A 19,520-nucleotide genomic window follows, 5' to 3' on the forward strand; every position below is an offset into this window, starting at 1 on the left:
GTCAGTTGTTTGGAACCCCTGCTATAATATTCATAAAAACTGCTTGGAACGTATTCAAAATAAATTCATTGAGCATTTAGAATTCCGACAACATTTAGATACCACGTTTAATTTTCACTCCAACGATTTAAGTTCTTTGAAAGACCGTCGAACCCATAGAGACATAATATTTTTATATAAATTATTACATAATATAGCTGATTCTCCATTTCTATTAAGTAAAAACGGATTACACTGCAGAAGGCCTACATCCCGATGTAAAGATGTATTAGATGTTGCCTATGCGAGAACAGTACATGGAAAGAACAGGTTTATAATTCGGGCATGTAGCTGTTATAATAGAGCATACAGTCATATTAACATATTTCATGAAAAGTTAAATGTTTTCAGATCATTGGTTTGTGATAATTTAAATAATAACTTATTTTTTTAACCCCATTCTTACATTTTTTTTCTGAATACTTATCTCATTTGTAACTAATTCATTATAGTATTGTATATTAGTTCGCTTGTCGTATTCCTCGCGGCCGGTAGTGTACAGTACGTCGGTACTTTTCAATTTACCTAATCGCGTTAACATCTCGTGCTTCGAAGAATATTGAACCCAAAGTTTATGACCTTAAGGCTCATATTTTGTGTGCAGTAGCTTAAAATAAATTATAAATATGAAATGTATCGAGTGTAATGAGGCGGTAACAGATGCCGTTGTGTGTAGTGCCTGTCATGGTTCCCTACATTTTGGATGCTCTGGAGTCACAGAGGGTACCTATCGGCGCATGGGCACTGAAAAGAAAGCAGTGTGGCGGTGTGCCCGATGTCGTAATGCCTCACGCTCCGGAACTACTTCCGATGAGACTACTAGCCAACAGGGCATCGCAAAGGTGCTACAAGAAATAAAATCCCTTCGAATCGATTTTGGTGCAGTGCAATCCGACCTAAGCAGCTTAAAAAATGAGTTACAAGTATGCTCAACGGGTATTTCAAATCTCAATACCCGTTGGGATGAATTAGAAACGAGGTTCTCGGCTTTAGAGGACAGGTTAGTTCAAGTCGAAAATAAATCAAAGACAATAACCAAAGTGCAATCTGACCTCGAGGTGGCGAAGCTCTCTATTTCAACTTTAAAAAACATAATTGAAGCAAGTGACCAATACAGCAGAATGAACAATCTAGAGATATCCGGCATACCTTTTAAGAAAGGAGAAAACTTAACCAACATCGTCTGTGATATTCACAATGCTGTGGGTTTGAACTTTGAACCGACAATAATAGACAGCATACATCGCGTACGTCGGTACATTGAAAGCGACTCGAACACCGGTGGCATTGATAAAAACATTGAAGCTACTTTAAGCCCACGACCTCCCGCTATCATAGTTAAGTTTACCCGCCGAATATATAAAGATGAACTCTTATCAGCAGTGCGAGTGCGTAGGGGTCTTACAACAGCTAACATAGGTCTCACAGGTCCAGCCCTAAACCTGTTCTTGACCGATCACCTTACCCCGGCAAATAAGCTGCTATTGAAGCGGGCACGACAACTCAAGGCCGACAGAAAGATTGCTCATATCTGGGTGCGAGACTGCAAAATACTAGCACGAAAAACTGACTCGTCTAAAGTGATGATTATTAATAACAATTTCGACTTTAGTAGAATCAATTGACTTTCATGTTTTATATTGCCCTTTTCAATTTTGTCAATTAAAATCAAGTTATTCACTTTTATCGATGTTCTAATCCTTCAAATCTCATTTCTAAATTATAAATCCATTAACTATATTAAAATATTAAGAACTCAATGTCACCGTAACAAAGAAACACGTGCATGTATTTTTATATTCTATAGTCGTTTCTTACTTTCTTTCTACATTACAGACAATAATCAATTGATACCTAAAAAAATTCCAGCTTATTGCAAAGAATTCGCCTTTAGAAAAAACAAGTCATTAACTAACGAGTTATTGGGCGCCTATTGTTCTCGGCAGGTAATCAGGTCGAGCAATGCACCGCTAAGTCGAATAAAATTTCGTAAGTATGTGCATGTAAGATTGAATTTTGTCTATTTTTATTATCTTAGCAAATATATTATTGCACATTCAACCATATGTGTCTTACCTTATGAATTAAAATTAACTTACCAAACCATGCCGGTTGCTTTTGAATTTATAAAATGTATATGTAGGTATATATGCATAAGTCATGACGGACACAACATTTAGCTGTTATTATCAGAATGTACGCGGTCTCCGCACAAAGTCGCATAGTTTTCATTCCCAAGTATCACAGTCAGACTATGACATTATTTGTTTATCAGAGAGCTGGTTGACCTCAAGTTACTATGATGGTGAATTTTTCAATAATGATTATATTGTTTTTCGCTGCGATAGATCGGTAGAAGAGAGTGGCTTTGAACGGGGAGGCGGAGTTATTGTAGCTGTGCGCCGTAAATACTTGCCTATGCAGCGAGTCTGGCCTTGCTCCTCTCGAGCCTCGTCAGAATGTGTTTGGGTTTCTGTGCCGTTATCAAGAGATAGAGAGAACATTCAAAAATATTTAAATATATGTTGCATTTATATTCCGCATGGTCCCTTACATAAGGACACTTTAACGAACTTTTTTGATATTTGTGGACAGTTAGCTGTAAACAATCCGAATGATAAATTTTTAATTACTGGAGATTTTAATATTTCAGAAGCGCAGTGGCCTGTATCTGACTGTCATAATATATTCCTACCAACTAATGCTAACAACAGCTATTTAGTTCAAATATTGCGCGAATTTATGTCTTTCTCCGGTATGTATCAGTGTAACAATATTTTTAATGCTAATAAACGTATACTAGATTTAATCCTGTGCAGTGAACGTTGCATAGTATCATCCAGTGATTTTCCCTTAACAAGTGAAGACCCTCACCACAAAGCTCTTCAATTCGAGTTACGGCTGACATACATGCACACACTGAAACCAGCCCCTTGTAAGGTATACTGTTTTTATAATGCAAACTACCAGGAAATAAATAATGAGCTTTGTGCTATAGATTGGTGTAATATTTTTAGTCCTCTGAGTTTAGAAGAGTGTATTCTTGAATTTTATAAAATTTTAAACAATTTAATAAATAAATTTGTTCCACAACGTCCACTACGTTCATCGCACCATAAGCCTCCGTGGTATACTAAACCTCTCAGACGATTGCTAAATACTAAGCAAAAGTATCATAAACTGTGGAAAACGTATAAAAATCCATTAGATTTTGAATGCTTTAAGTCACTGCGTAAAAGAGCAATACAACTAGAAAAAAAGTGTTATGATTCTTACATTAATAATATTGAAATAAAAATTCACAAACAACCTAAGTGCTTTTGGTCCTATATTAAATCAACAATATCAAAAACTGCTTTACCCCACCTTATGTACTATAAAGGCAGATCGAGTTCAAATGGTGAGCAAATATGCGACTTCTTTAACGAACATTTTTATTCGGTCTTCGAAAACTCAACCATAAATTCATTTAACTTGTCTGAAATTCCTTTGGCTAACAATACAATTTTTAATATAAATTCTATTCATATATCCAAAGAAATTGTCTACAAATATCTTAAATCTGTAAATGTAGCCAAGGGTGCTGGCCCGGATGGTATTCATCCAGTATTGATAAGAAACTGTGCTACAAACTTAGCGTTACCAATTACCATTTTATTTATGAAATCATTTAGGGAAGGCCGTGTCCCTGCCATTTGGAAAATGGCACTGGTCACTCCGATACCAAAAGGAGATATTAGCCAATTTATTGACAAGTATCGGCCTATATCAAAATTATGCCAATTTGGAAAAATACTAGAAAAAATTGTTACAGACCAACTATCATGGGCTGTAAGGCGTCATATAACTCCACATCAACATGGTTTCTATAAAGGTCGAAGTGTTGACACAAATTTAATTAGTTTTAGTGAACTCATTCTCGATGCTTTGGATGATAACGCACAGGTAGACGCTGTGTACACTGATTTTGCTAAAGCTTTTGACAAAATATGCCATAAGACCTTATTACATAAGCTTTATCGACTTGGTATACACGGCGATCTTTTTCGTTGGATACAATCCTACATAGAGAATCTTTATCAAGCTGTTGTCTTAGGTGGTTATACGTCGCGTTACAAATCTATTCCTTCTGGAGTTCCACAAGGGTCCCATTTGGGACCATTACTATTTATATTATATATTAACGATATTAGTGACTATATAAAAAATTCTAACTTACTTTTATATGCTGACGACACAAAAATCTTTAGAGTTATCAGAAATTTAGAAGACTGTAATTCTCTTCAAGTAGATTTGAGTAGCTTTGAATCTTTTTGTTATAGCAACCATCTTTTTTTGAACTCCGATAAGTGTTTTGTCATCACTTTTAGTAGAAAGCGATTACCAGTTATATTCAATTACAAATTGTGTAATAAAAAATTGACTAGAGTTACTCAAATTCGTGATTTAGGAGTTATCATGGATTCAAAGCTAAGTTTTTTGCCTCACATAGATAAAATGTTAAGCAAAGCATATAAACAGTTTTATTTTATTTTACGAGTTGGAAAGCCATTTAAAAGGCCTTCCACGTATAAAATCTTATATAATAGTTTCGTTCGGAGTCACGTCGAGTATGCCTGTAGTGTTTGGAATCCTTTCCATACTATCCATACCAACCGAATCGAAAGACTCCAAAAAAAATTTGTAAAGTCACTCGATTATAATAGTAATTCTAGGTACTCCAGCTACGCTGAATCATGTTATATTCACAATGTTGTCAAATTAAGTGATCGCCGAAACTCTTTTGATGCAATGCTACTTTATAAAATCGTAAATAACCACATTGATGCTCCTTTATTACTACAGGCCCTTAGTTTTCAAGTCCCCAAAAGAAATATACGTACTTGTCGAAGTAAACCCTTGTTCGTAGTTAAAAAAAGTAGGACATGCTATGCTGGAAATAGTTATATAAGGCGGACCTGTCGACTTCTTAATGGAAAACTTGCTGACTTAGATATTTTTAAAGAAACCTTGTCCAGTTTTAAAAAGAATATACTAACTGTGCTAAGAAAAAGTGAGATTTGAACGATTATAACTGTTTAACCACAACATTTTTTTTTTATAATTTAGTAAATAAGTAAGTAAGTAATTTAGTAAATCTTAGTTTATTATTTACATTTTTTTTACTAGTGCCTCTTTTTATTTTTATTTTGTATAACTTATTTTTCTCTGCTGTACTTTAGTCTTAATTGTCATAAAATATAAATTTTAAGGAAACTGTAGGTCTAATTCAGTACTAACATTTCTTTGTAAACCTGAATATGTATGTGACTGTTTGTTTCTAAATATATAAATAAATAAATAAATAATAGGCGTGTATAGTATTGTGTAACTTATATAGCTTGTAATTAGTTGTTAATTTGTATTACTTTTGTTTTGTGGTTTTTATCTTACCGTTGCTTACCTTTTAACTAAAAGTGTCGTATAAATTGTTGGAAACTTCACTGGTGAAAGTGTAAGTTTTAAGATTTGTTAATATTTAAGTATCATAATACTGTTTGTTTCCTATACATGAATAAATAAATAAATTATTTTATACCTGTGCGTTATCCTCAACCTTTCCAACGAGAAATTCACCAAAGTTATCATCAGTCTTCTCCATCAAGCCGAAGAAATCGAAAGAGTCCTCGCTCTTCAGTTTATCTCTCTTAGACTCCTGTTCCTCGAGCTTCTTAGAGCTGATGTTCAGTAAGTCAGCAGAGTCGGTGGGTTGGGGATCTTTGGGGACTGCTTTCTGAGGAGTAGGCGGTGCAGGTCGAGAGGGTCTGTCGGGCCGTTTCGGTGATTCGCGGGGATAATCTGCCGTTACTGAAACAATTTATGACTGTGACTGAGATGTGCAATGAAAGTTTTCGATAGATGAATTATAATGTATGAACACATAACATACCAGATCACTCAGAAAGTTATGCAAAAAAAAAATATGCAGGAGATCGATTATTATTATTTATTATATTTTGAGAACTAAATCATTTTGATAAATAAATAAGATAAAATTGTTGAACAGGTTTGACAGGTGACGAATAAGCGTAGTATTAATTCGATTTAGAAATAGAGTGCCAGGCGACAGTTTGGCTGTTTCTAAAGAAACCAACGCCTAAACTGAACCGACCGAGAAGATTGCAGGAAAAATTTCGATCGATAGTTCTTTACGTGGACACGGTATATAGTATTAATATAATTACTTCGACGTAAAGACTAACCCCATCTTACATTATTGATCTGGCGCGCGTTACTTTTTTACCTCTCATCTGAAAGGGATTTTGAAACGGCCATAGAAGAGGTGACTGCGGCAGACTGGATAAAATACCTTGAAAAAAATCGTTCAAACGCAGGAAACTTTGTTTATGCAGCTGTTGCTTTTCAGTTTTTCAAATATTTCTGAGTTGTTTCCGTTTTATACTGATAAAAAAGATGATTAGAATTGAAAGCAGTCGATATAAATAGAAAATATTTTATTCATTAAACTCTTCAATTACACAGATTTTGTTCATTTTAAGCTTGTTATTTGTTTTGCACCTTGATGGTTAGCTAGCGATTGGAAAAAAGATTAAAAATCATTTAAAACTTAATCTTTTTAATTGATTGATTATTTTATAATTTTCGATTGTGATCACTTCGAAGGCAATGAACAATTTCATCAAATTATGACCTTATGCTTCCAAAATAATAGGTTGTTATGACAGTGCGGAGCGATGTCTGGCCGCTGTGAGGTCACTACACTACACTCATTCATTATGATGAGAGCGGGGGACCTCAACAGCGCACGATGTTACTATGTCACGCGGTAATTTAGTAAAATAAAATATTTAAATAATGTGGATAATGATATAAGAGATAAGATAATAATGGGGCCAGCAATAGCATCAACCAACATACTGCTGAATATACCACAAAGGAGACAGATTTTAGAAAGGATAAAGGAAGCGATTAAAAAATAAAAAAATGTAGAAACGAACATTACCGTAATGTCAGAACTACTTGCTTGACTTTATTGGAACAGAAACTAGTGTATCTTAAGGCATATAAGCTGTACAATCGTACAGTTCCAACTTCCAAGTGATTTAACAGAGTTACGGCCGTTCCCAATATACTATCTACAGATAGAGATAAATTACTTCCTTCTATGTCAGTAATTAGATATCAATAATCTGAAGCTATCCCAATATACCCGATAAGTCATTCTTATCGCCTTATATTGGGACGCGTGAATTGCAATTTCCATACAAACTTCTATCGCTGGTAAGCTATACGTCGTCCCATTGACAGACAGCGTGTACGGATAAGTTAGCGTCGATATGTTTATTGGGACAGAAAAGTCAACGATAATTACGATTTTTATCTCAAGTTAGAGATAGACTGAGTATTGGGAACGGTAGTAAGTGATATTTCCCAATAAGACAGGGCATTGTATACCAGTTATTAACGACTAGAATCATGACGTCACAGAACTATGCGTTCCATCAATGTTTGGATACAAACTAATCACATGCAACACTACTCATGCACGACATACGTGTTGGTGGGGCCAAAGTTGGATTCCTTCGAAGATTGGCTGCAGGGTAAAAGCATTCTTTATTAATGTTTATTAATTTTTAAACATATGCCCTTAGTTATTAGAGAGTTCACGAATGTTGCGACCGCTACATTATTAGTGTACTTCAGTTATTTCCACACCATCATGACGTACGGTATTTTACTGTGGGGTCATGCTGCTGACATTGATATAGTGTTTGCTCTGGAAAAGAGAGCTGTTCGTGCTATATATCAGCTTGGTTATAGACAGTTTCTCAAAGAAAAATTTAAAGAAATAAATATTATGACTGTTCATTTTCAGTACATTAATGAAAATTTAATATCGTTCACTAGAATCGCCAGTTTTTGCTCTTAATAGTGATTTTCATTATAATAACACTAGAAATAAAAGGATTGCTTGTAACTAATTCTAGTAGGCTTGATAAGATACATAATAGCTTTAAGGGCAAATGTATACACTTTTATAATAAATTCCCAGCCACTGTTCAGGCATTATCTATAAATAAATTTAAATGTTTTATCAAAAAAAAGAGATCCTATTACTCCACAGCTAAAAATCTAAGTGATCGGATAGCCTGACCAGATTATAATTATTTTATAGCGATAGAAATTACTGTACTATATTGTATATTCTTATTGAAAAGAGCGCAAACAAAAATGCTGGGAGAGTTTCTTGCGCCGCTTCTTCTCTCTCAGAGCGCCATTTGTTTATTTGTTTCCGACGCGGTAGTAGTATCTAGTATATTAGAAATGACATCAAAAAGAATTCTAAAGGAATTAATTTGAGAAAAAATGCCTTTTATTCATTTTTATTTTTTATAGAAATCACGGAGACCAGATGGGTTACCTAATGTTTAGCGATATTAACTAACAACTTCACAAAACAATCTAGGACGTAGCGTACCACAATACGTCTCCGATCATACTGCACTACATTTGCGACTGTGAGACTTAATAACGAATAGCGGAATAGAATATAGTTTAGCATTGGGATCGTGAGGTAGGTCTAGAAGACTGCATTTTGATACGGATTTTGAGCGTCTGCAGAGCTCGGATGGCGGAAATAGCATTATTTACATGTAACATATTAAGCCTATCTACGTATCAACTGGGCACGGTTAGGTTTTGATATTGGGAGGCTCAATTTTCTTCAGTTACCTATCCAGTATCCGTATTTCAGAAGGCGTAATGTGTGATCAAGCCTATTTTGCCTTTTTTATGGAGCCATTGACGTAACAAGTGACAAGACGTGCAGGACGTTCACGTGATACACCCTGCCCATTACAATGCAGTGCCGCTCAAGATTCTTGAATTACGTAAAATTATGAGCGGCAATAATTATGCTCGTCACCCGAGACATAAGATGTTAAGAAGACCAATCCTCACACTAGATACGGCAATTTGAACGGAAACGAAGAAAAGTGAGAGAATCGAAACCGAAAAAGCGTCCCAATCATTCCTAAAATTTCGCTAATGCAATAAATATGTTTTAAAAGTGTGTGCGTGTAATGTTACGCGCGATTGAAGTAAAACTTCTTCGACGTTAACGACACATAACGTTATATTTTAACTATATAAATATCAAATCATAGTTTTATTATATTTATTATTATTTATATATTTTGCAAATAAATATGTAAATAATGTCATAAAGATATTATTCGAAACGTTCTCTTTCTATCTTCATTAACTTACATCTCCCTCTCAACTTCCGTTCGCCTCGCCCGACAACACTTTTCGTAACTCACTCGCGACGCATTAACCAGCTTACTGCCAAGAGTGCATAAATGAGTTTTAATTCCATTATAACTATACCGTCTTAATTATTATAAAATTAAACCTCTTTTAGATATCAAACAGTATTATCCTATTCTGTCAATCACTTGGACTAGACTGAAAGGGACGAATCAATTTATTTTTATCTTTGCCTGTATTATTGCCTATCGACCTGGAAGTGAATAAGAAAACATGAGGGCACAAACTCACCGAAATTATCGATGGTCTCGTCTCGCTCTAGAGTGCTAGAGAAGAGCAGGTCAGGTGACCGCACCGGGAACGAGTGATCCTCCTCCCAGATGTCGGAGCGAGGCTTGCGCCGCTCCCCGTTTTGCACCACCAGGCTGATGATTACCGACACGTTGGACGAGAAGTGGTCGTTCACTGGTGATATCTCGTCGATACCGTCTATTTCTGACCTGGTGGAAATATCTATTATTAGAACTAGCTTCGTTCCGAACCAAAGTCACCGACATAGCACAAATTGTTGCGAACTGAAGTGGCAGTGGGCAGAGCACATAGCTCGATGGACAGATGGGCGTTGGGGCAGTAAAGTCCTCGAATAGCGACCACGTACCGAAAGATGTAGTGTTGGTAGGCATAAAATGGACCCACGATCTATCCACGGTCAAGATCGCCGGAATAGGTTGGATGAGGGCAGCGCAGGACCGATCATTATGTCAATCTTTGGGGGAAGACTTTGTCCATCAGTGGACGTCTTCAGGCTAAAATGATGACTACTTATAGCTTCTATTCGGCTCTACCGCATTTCCTCTTGAAATTTTCATGAAAAATCTAATGGTGGATAAAGTAGTTAAAGTGTGAAATTAACATACAACCATACTCATCATTGAATTCGTAACAATAGGATATTTAATTCAGTAGCTTATAGTTTTTACTATTGTATTTTAGTGTCGTGTATTAGCTTTCATGTATGTATGTTTGTTTGTAACCAACTCATTTGGGCGCTATTTTGAGCCACTTTGAACGGCCAGATTTCGTTCAAACTTCGTAGATTGATCGAGGAGAATGCGGGCAGCGGTGATCACTTAACATCAGGTGACACGTAGGCAAGTATGTTTTATGAAAGGAGTAGGGATAAATGCTTATACATAACAGAATGTGCGAGCGTGCGTGTTTGTTTGACCTGCAAGCACGTGTGATCACACTCGCCTGGTGAACTTGATGGCGTGCTGGTCGTAGCTGAGGAAGCCGCAGTGGAAGGAGACGGAGAGCATGGGCACCCGCTGCAGCCGGCCTAGCTGCTGGCGAGCGTGGTGCACGCACACTACGACGTCTCCAGTCACTGTGCAGTCCAGTGGTAACGTCACCTTAAAAAAAAGTTAATAAAAATGTTTTTATTTCGGACAGTTTTCTTCACAATTACACACTCACTGCACTCATTAAAAGTATTTTTTTACAGTAAGAGGTGGGACGTTATCGCGAACCCACCACACTCACCCTGATGAAGGATCTCCGAATGGTCCGAAACTAGTCGGTACCGACACCGATCAAACGTGAGTAAAGCCGCATTAATAAATAATTTAATAATACGAAATGAGACTCACGAAAGTTTTGATAATTTTGTTTTTACAGTTTTACAAATAACAAAAAAATTGCATATTTAACCCCCGCAATAACGTGAAACATAAAAAAAAAACAAATGTAAAAATTTATAATGGCCTTTGGTCAAGCTCAACACATCCAAATAAAAATACAGATCAATCTATAAGTTTTTACACACAGTACTTTGGGATTTGCAAATTTTCATATAATGACATATATAGTTTCGCGTTGCCTATATTTCGTTTAATTATATCTTTTATTGGCATTTATCATGAGAAATATTCTAAAGAACTATTTGACCTGATTCCTGCTAAGAACTACTACTAACTACAAACTCAAATATCAGTCTGATCATGAAGATATATATGGCGTTCAATTACACTTCGTTTCTTAATCAACTATTTCCAACGTCGGTATAACCAAACTTTTCTGGCTCCAACTTCTTTATGCCTTAAAATACTTGCAAGTCAAATAAAACTTTTGTGAATCGTCTGTTATTGCAAGAGGATGGTGGAGATCAAAATCAAATATTTCTATTCAAAATAGGATTTAAAAGAAATTATTGAACGTCTATAACTACCACTCATACAAAATAATTTAAAATGACCTGAGAAGAAACAGGCAGAGAGAAGACAAACAGAAGAAACGCAAGAAACTCAGCGGTGTTTTTTTGATAGAAATATAGTTACATTTGTTACTACTGATCAAATCAAAAAAAAAATAAAAATTAACGTTATTTAAAACAAACATGAACATAATTTGCGCTAGTGTCCTCCTGTAAGCAATTAATGCCTGTATTCTAAGACACCTCTCTTCCTCCATTTCAATTCTTAATTTAGATTAACGGTTCAACTAATAAGATAATTTAGTAACACATCTCTGGTGACTGGTCTTCGTATTCCAATAAAAAAACATGTTTTAAGAAAAATGTTTTAAAAATATTATTAGAAATAAAGGTGATTTGATTACCTTGCCTTCGGCCATGTTGTACAGATGTAAGCTCTCGTAGCTACGTAATGGCGGCGATATGAGCCTGTCTTCGTTGTACACCTCGAGGTATGGCCTACATCCATCCCTGAAATATTTGATGATTTGTTTCACAGATTATAATTTAATTGTTTCACAAAAAGTACTTATTCTAATAAAAAAGATCAGTAAGTACATAAAAGTTTTAGCAGCTGGAAATGAACTCGATTCACATTAAATTATTTACTTAGATTGCATGCATTTACATTTGTTTATGACATTAAGAGACGAGACGAACAGGACGCTCAGCTGATGGTAATTAACACGCCCTGCCCATTACATTGTGTTGCCGTTCAGGAGTCTTGAAAAACCCCAATAAAGTCTGAGCGGCACTACAATTGCGCTCTTCACCTTGTGACATAAAATGTTAAGTCTCATTTGCTCAGTAATTTCACTAGCTACGGCGCCCTTCAGACCAAAACACAAAAATGCTTATTATTTTATTTACGTGAATATATTTTATTTTCTACTCATTATCCTCAACTTTCAAAGCAATAAAAATAATTAGGAGTTTATTACTTAAATATACACATTATTAATTATAATGTATACAGATAAAACAGAATTCATTAAATGCTATAAAATAATTTAATTAATAACATTATGTCTTACCTCGCTTTAGTAAATAATGGTACGGGTTGTATAGTGATTGACACCAGTGAAACCGGCCTGAAGTGTGGCAGAATGGGATCTGGTCTGAAACGTTTGAAATATATAAATATATGCAAATGGTATATTACAAGCTAGAGCCAGAATACACGGTATAGGTGTCACATTAGGCCAGGCCTATCTCACTCCCCGTGTAGGTATCGAAGCAGTAGTAGTAAATCGTACTTGTGCTATTAGATAATCTTTGATTGTGCTTCACGCCCGTCGAATCGCCCTAGAAAAAGTCATAATATATGGTCATTTTTCCTTGTTGATCGTTTAGCGACAACATTGTATATATTCTTTGTTTCGACACGATGACAAATCAAAATTTTCATGAACAGTTAAAATCGCAATGTGGAGAAACGAAGCTTGCAAGTGAGAAAAACATCTCTAACGGAGATATGCTGTAATATCTCCGTTATCTACAATATCCAAATTACTGCTTCACGGCAGAAATAGGAGCCGTTGTGGTACCCAAAATCTAGACGACATCCTGTGCAAGCGCATACGCACACTTACACAAAGTGTCATACAAATCGCTAGTATAAGACGTAGCTTCTCACGCACACTTAACTACTATTCCTGGCCTGCTTTCATCGGTTGTCTAACAGCAAGATTAATCTAGACGTATAAATTATTTTAGGTATATACTATACCGACGCTAGCATATTCTAAGTGTGTGGTCAGAATACTGTTTAGTAATTGTAACGAGTAACTGACCTGACAATATTGTGCAGATAATACAGATATCTGAGTTGGCTGGGCGACATGTTGATGGGCATGCGTTTCACGGCGAATATTTGTAGAGCGTCTTCGGGAACCGTCACCAGTTTCGCGTAAAGAAGCAGTCCGCACAGGAGCATCGCTGACCGGGACTTACCATCCTGTAGGGCAAATTGTTTTATTGATTTTAATTGATACTTTCTGATGATGATTTCCAATCGCCTATTAAAGGTTCATAAAAAAAGTCCGAGCGGCGTTGTATATACGTGTACATTGACTTATACAGATGACATTAAAACGTTCATTCAAATTTACACCTTATTTCGTGGCAGTAATGTTAAAAGTCTATTGTATGTGGGTACGTAACACGTACCCACGTACAATAGACTTTTAGACTGAAAGTGTTTAGAACTGGCCAGTTAGAAACATTGCTAATGAAAACTTTTTTTGGATTTCTTTTTTAGAACTCTTTGGTAACCTAATGTAGTATTTTGTATTCATTTGTAATTTGTTTTTGTGAATTGGCGGCAAATCTAAAACACGTGGAAATGAACCTAACGCGAAAAAAATTTCGGTCAATGATTTATTATGACTTTCGTTGCGGGCTTACACCAAAGCTATGATTTTTTTTATGGAATAGGAGGACAAACGAACATATGGGTCACCTGGTGTTACATTCTCTTGCAACACCAGAGTAATCACAAGAGCGTTGCCGGCCTTTAAGGAAGGTGTACGCGCTTTTTTTAAGGTACCCATGTCGTATCGTCCCGAAAACACCGCACAAGGAAGCTCATTCCACAGCTTTGTAGTACGTGGAAGAAAGCTCCTTGAAAACCGCACTGTGGAGGACTGCCACACATCCAGATGGTGGGGATGATATCCTAACTTGTGGCGTGTCGTGCGAAGGTGGAATTCGGCGGCAGGAATCAGGTTAAACAGCTCTTCGGAACACTCCCCGTGATAAATTCGGTAGAAGACACACAATGAAGCGACGTCTCTACGCAACGCCAAGTGATCCAGCCGTTCACAGAGCACTGGGTCCCCGATAATTCGAGCTGCTCTGCGTTGCACGCGGTCAAATGGATCGAGCTGATACTGGCGTGCGCCAGACCAGAGATGACAGCAATACTCCATGTGTGGCCGGACCTGCGCTTTGTAGAGCGCTAGAATGTGCGGCTTGAAGTATTGCCGTGCTCTATTGATGACGTCCAGCTTCTTCGAAGCCAATTTGGCTTTGCCCTCCAGATGGCCACGGAATTGGCAATCGCTCGAGATTTCGAGACCCAGTATTCCGATACTGGGTCTGATACTGTATTTGACATCGTCATAGGTGATGAAAGCTGGATATATTGCTACGAACCCGAAACCAAAAGACAATCAGCTCCGTGGGTGCTTCCTTTCGAGGACCCGCCAACTAAGGTTAAGAAAGGGAGAAGTCAAGGAACAATGATGATTGCCTCATTCTTTGGTGGAAAAAGTCATTTCGCGACAGTTGTGCTAGAAGATGGAAGGACAGTTACTACAGAATGGTATGTCAATCGCTATTTGCCTGTTGTCTTGGAAAAAATTCGATAGCAGCGCCCTCGGCTCAGGATCCTCCTTCACCACGACAATGCTCCAGCGCACACCGCTAAACGGACTGTTGAATATTTGACTATGGCAGGTGTCGGAGATAATGAGGCGCCCTGCGACTTCTATTTATTCCCAAGAACTAAAGATAAAATTCGAGGTATTTGCTTTACGAGCCCTGAAGATGCGGTGAAAGCGTATGAAAATGCCATAGAAGAGACCCCCAAGGAAAATGGGCCCACTGCTTTTCTCAGTGGTTCCATCGAATGCGTCGATGTGTAGTGAGGAACGAACAATAAAAGTATTGGCAATTTCATACATTAAGCCGTTTTTCATTTTCTAAACATTTTCAGTGTTACCTAGGTATACACTCATTAGAAGTAGTAACGTGAACACGAAGAAAGAACATTTTGTTTTAGCAATTGAAATGTAATTATTTAGCAAAATGAATAAAAACGTCAAGTTAGTTACACAATTTTGTTAATTTTTAATATTTACCTGAAATAAAACACTCCATCCTTTTTAAGTTTGGATATCCAGATATTTGGAGAGTTTTTTAATGAACTCTGTCTCATTGCGTGGCGTTGTGTTCAAAGCGCGGTCGAAACACAACTGATTGAAAAAATCATAATTGGGACTCATTTCCAGAGAGTTTGATAGCAGCTTTTTTGGGAAATTGTGAGATCAACTGGAAAAATTTTTATGTCTTTCAAGATTAGACACCGGAGGCGAAAACGTCAACTTTAACGTTTTAACGGTCAACTGTTTTTGTAGACATCTTGTTGGTACGATCTGACGTGTTTGTCGCTGATACCTCATAGGAGAGAGAAGAACAACTTTAACGGAGATACAGAAAGATAGAAAAGGTTAGCGAATCTATTGTTACTGTAACCGATTTTGATTTACAAGTCTGTCAGTCAAACCTGAGAGTTGAACAAAGCATACAAGACTTTATTAACGATATGGGGCTCGAACGGTTGGTTCATTTGGAAGAGCACTCGCACGATACGCGAGAGGAATCGTTCATAAAATTTTGTTTTCAAATTTTATTTGTGTATTAATCCTAGAAGTGAGGGTTATAACTTTAAAAACATAACAAATTGTTAATGAGTTCGTCAGTATACATTATAGGTATATTTTCGTTGGAAATCACATCCACAGTAGCTCCCGCGCTTATACAACATGCAGGACTGGTCGGGTAGTTACCGGGCAGGCAATGACGAGCACGCTCTTGTCGTCCCCGCACAGGTACTGGTACATGTGCTGCAGCAGCGAGTAGTAGGGCGGCAGCAGCGGCGCGCGGTGATCGTCCGAGGGCCACAGCGACGTGTCGGTGACAAGCTGCCGCCGCGGGAACCGCGCCTTGGCCTCGTGCGCCGTGTACACGCAGTACTTGCCGCCGGGTATGTGGCTCTCTAGGTACAACTACCAAGGAAATTTAATTAGGGGCCTGCTACCCTGTTACATTATGGGTGAGGTCCAGAGCCTGACGTCACATCATCCCTTTGGTACTGTGTGCAAAACAAGCATCATTAGGATATTATGATTAATAAATAAACAACGACTTAATGTTTCAGTATTGATTGATGTAAATTCTGAATATTATTCTTATAATGTATAAAAATTAATGAATGCATCTAGGTTAAATACAAAGAGTATTGATTTTTCACATAACTATTATAGCGACACAGACAACTACAACACAATCAAAACTTCAAAAATAGAGCAAGCACGAAAATATAACGACATGTACCTAAAGGTGATGATACTGCAAACCGTACTGACGTAACAGGACGAGTACGAGGGGGTAAAAGGGAAACGTAGGTAATGCCCCCTATTACGTACCATTGAGGAGAAGTGATGCCCTTATCAATTAATCAATCTGCTTATGGGTTGATGATCCAGACAGATAAATCAATTGTTTAAAAAAGGATTCGTATACCACGTCAGAGCTTTTTTCTGCCGTGAAGCAGTAATGTGTAAGCATTATTGTTCGGTTTGACGGGCGCCGTAGCTAGTGAAAATACTGGGCAAATGAGACTTAACATCTTATGTCCCAAGGTGACGAGTGCAATTACAGAGCCGCTCTGAATTTTTGTGTTTTCAATCATCTTGAGCTCCATTGTAATAGGCAGGACGTATTAATTACCATCAGCTCAACGTCCTGCTCGTCGCGTCCCTTATTGTCATAAAAAAATTATGCTCAGTGAGCCCTAGTAGTATAAATAATTAATTCCCGTATGATAAAAAGGGACAGGCCACCATCTTTACGACATCAAATTCAGTAGTTTTTATAGTGTATGCAACACTATAAAATCACCAATCAAAATTGTGCATTCTGATGACACCTGCTGACGTCACGCTAACGTTATTGTGACAATGTTCAATTCCCGTATTACACATACCCGGACGTCGTCGATGTGATTAGTCTTGTAAGCGCTCTCAAGCAGATCGGACGGATACGACATCACAATGACACGGCTTGTAATGTAGCTGATGTCTAGATCCGCTCGGGCTATTGATCTGTAAATAATATTGTTATCCGATATACATAGACTTTATTTCACTATGCAGCATTGATTAATTAATTCTTAAATAAGAATAAGTCTTAAGATTTTCATTGTAAATTTGGAAAGACTTACGAATACCATTTTAAAAGTATTCTAAATACCGTTTCAATTATCCAAAAAAACTCATTTAAAAATATCATTTTGGTTTAATAAAGTAGCTCTAATTTTATTTTAATATTTGTTCTTATTTACATTTTCTGAAACACTGATTTTTAACTCTCCTCCTTCAGATATATTAGTACCTACCCAATCACGGCGGAAGAAAAATATCAAATCATATTAATAATAAATTAATTTATAATTGATATCTTGTAGAAATTTGCAGGGGGAGACGATAGGAGAGGTAAATCATAACAAATTAATGCAATTAGTGTTATACTACGAATGGAAAGAATTTGATAATACTGCTGTTTGTAAGAAAAAGTATTTCAAAGGTGACAAATTAATGCAATTAGTGTTATACTACGAATGGAAAGAATTTGATAATACTGCTGTTTGTAAGAAAAAGTATTTCAAAGGTGACTATTTATATTATTATCAGGTTCCTACTAGTTAATTGCGGGGTGGGTTTCTGTGTCTTAAATATGTTCCATATTGTGATTTATTTATTTTTATTTTAAATTGATAATTCTGAGGTGATCCGTTTCCCCTTAACTAGGTTAGATACTACAGGGCGTTTACGTAGGATGTACTCTGCTTGTGGTCTTTGTCCTAACCTACTCTCTACGCCATTATTTGACGGCTGAAAAAAGAAATGGAATCCACTTACTGTTGCACTGTTTGCATAACTTTCGACGAAGTATCCTTCAGATTCTTCAAGAAGCTTCCAGCGCCATCTTTGATTGATGAGAATAAGCCGCCAGTAGTGGGCGGGGCATGCGTGGCGTAATGTGGCGCAGCGGGTGGCCGCGCGGGGGGAGGGGGCCGACTGGGCTCCGGAGGCCGAGGACTCGATACGTCTTGAATGATTGGACCGCTGTCCTTTACAGCTGAAATTTTGATAAACTTTTTTATAGTCGTATAAATTTAACTATTAAAAATTTTAAAGGCTGGAAAATTATTAAATTAAAAATTGAAATTTTATTTAATAAAATATATATTTTATCAAAGGTGAAATTTTGTAATATTAATATTGTTTAATTGAAGTTATATTTAAATATTTTAATTGTTTAAACTCTAAGCAGATACATTAACATCAATGGTTCTAACCAATCATAGATATTTTAATATCAAGTAGGTACATAAAATCCTAAATATATTAGAAAAAATAAAACCACACATACAATTAAATTATTTATTATCATAAAATATTTAAAAATACACATTGAGTACTAAGAGTAACAAAATATTGCTTTTAAATATAAACTTTACAATATTTATTTCGGAAATAATACTTTTATGGAATTTCCTAACTTTATAATTATATTGTAACTTAATTATTGGAATGGATGTTAATGCAATAAGTATGACATTCTTATGATATTTTTTGTAGCCTCGAAGCATAAAATTAATTAAAAAATTTAACTTATTTTTAATGGAATGATAGAAACTTAATGATAAAATTCCAAAAATATGACATCTTGGATGCAAATAATAAAAAAATTAAAAAGTTCAAAGGTTCAATAGTTCAGTAATATGCTTAAATAAGATATCAAAAGCACCTATCTAAAAGAAGATTTCCTTACTATATAAGTGCAGTTAATAAATAAATTAAAAAAAAAACAACAATAAATGTTGAAAATAGCAAAATTAGTTATTAATCACAATAAAATGGTAACAATAACAACATACTGAAATGTTGTATTCTTGAAGATAATTCTTGTATTCTAGAATTAATATTGTCATTATATGAGAGACAAACGATGCTTGTGATAATATTGACTTGGGACTTTGGACCTTGTGGTAAACGGTTCAAACTTTAGAGGGTAAAAATTAGAATAAGTCCTAAGTTCCTTAGTTTAGATTAAAGATAAGTAAAAAGCCACTGAGGTTAGATCTTATATTGAGCGCAAAAAAAGAATGATG

General features: G+C 36.2%; 1 protein-coding gene across 2 annotated transcripts in view; it reads right to left on the reverse strand.

Moving 5' to 3' along the window:
- LOC126967667 (cyclin-G-associated kinase) overlaps nucleotides 1-19,520 on the reverse strand; it is a 48,495-nt gene that overhangs the window by 12,395 nt on the left and 16,580 nt on the right. Inside the window, exons 6-15 of one of the 2 annotated variants that reach the window (XM_050812254.1) lie at nucleotides 18,265-18,484; nucleotides 17,331-17,448; nucleotides 16,132-16,350; nucleotides 13,354-13,517; nucleotides 12,595-12,678; nucleotides 11,926-12,031; nucleotides 10,564-10,721; nucleotides 9,601-9,809; nucleotides 7,595-7,633; nucleotides 5,618-5,886 (exon numbers count right to left, since the gene is read on the reverse strand). In XM_050812254.1, the coding sequence (XP_050668211.1) occupies nucleotides 5,618-5,886; nucleotides 7,595-7,633; nucleotides 9,601-9,809; nucleotides 10,564-10,721; nucleotides 11,926-12,031; nucleotides 12,595-12,678; nucleotides 13,354-13,517; nucleotides 16,132-16,350; nucleotides 17,331-17,448; nucleotides 18,265-18,484 (1,586 nt within the window). The remainder of the gene's footprint in view (nucleotides 1-5,617; nucleotides 5,887-7,594; nucleotides 7,634-9,600; nucleotides 9,810-10,563; nucleotides 10,722-11,925; nucleotides 12,032-12,594; nucleotides 12,679-13,353; nucleotides 13,518-16,131; nucleotides 16,351-17,330; nucleotides 17,449-18,264; nucleotides 18,485-19,520) is intronic. The other variant, XM_050812263.1, reaches the window with a different exon arrangement.

The sequence above is a fragment of the Leptidea sinapis genome, chromosome 1 (assembly GCF_905404315.1).
Source record: "Leptidea sinapis chromosome 1, ilLepSina1.1, whole genome shotgun sequence".
NCBI classification, from domain to species: Eukaryota; Metazoa; Arthropoda; class Insecta; order Lepidoptera; family Pieridae; genus Leptidea; species Leptidea sinapis.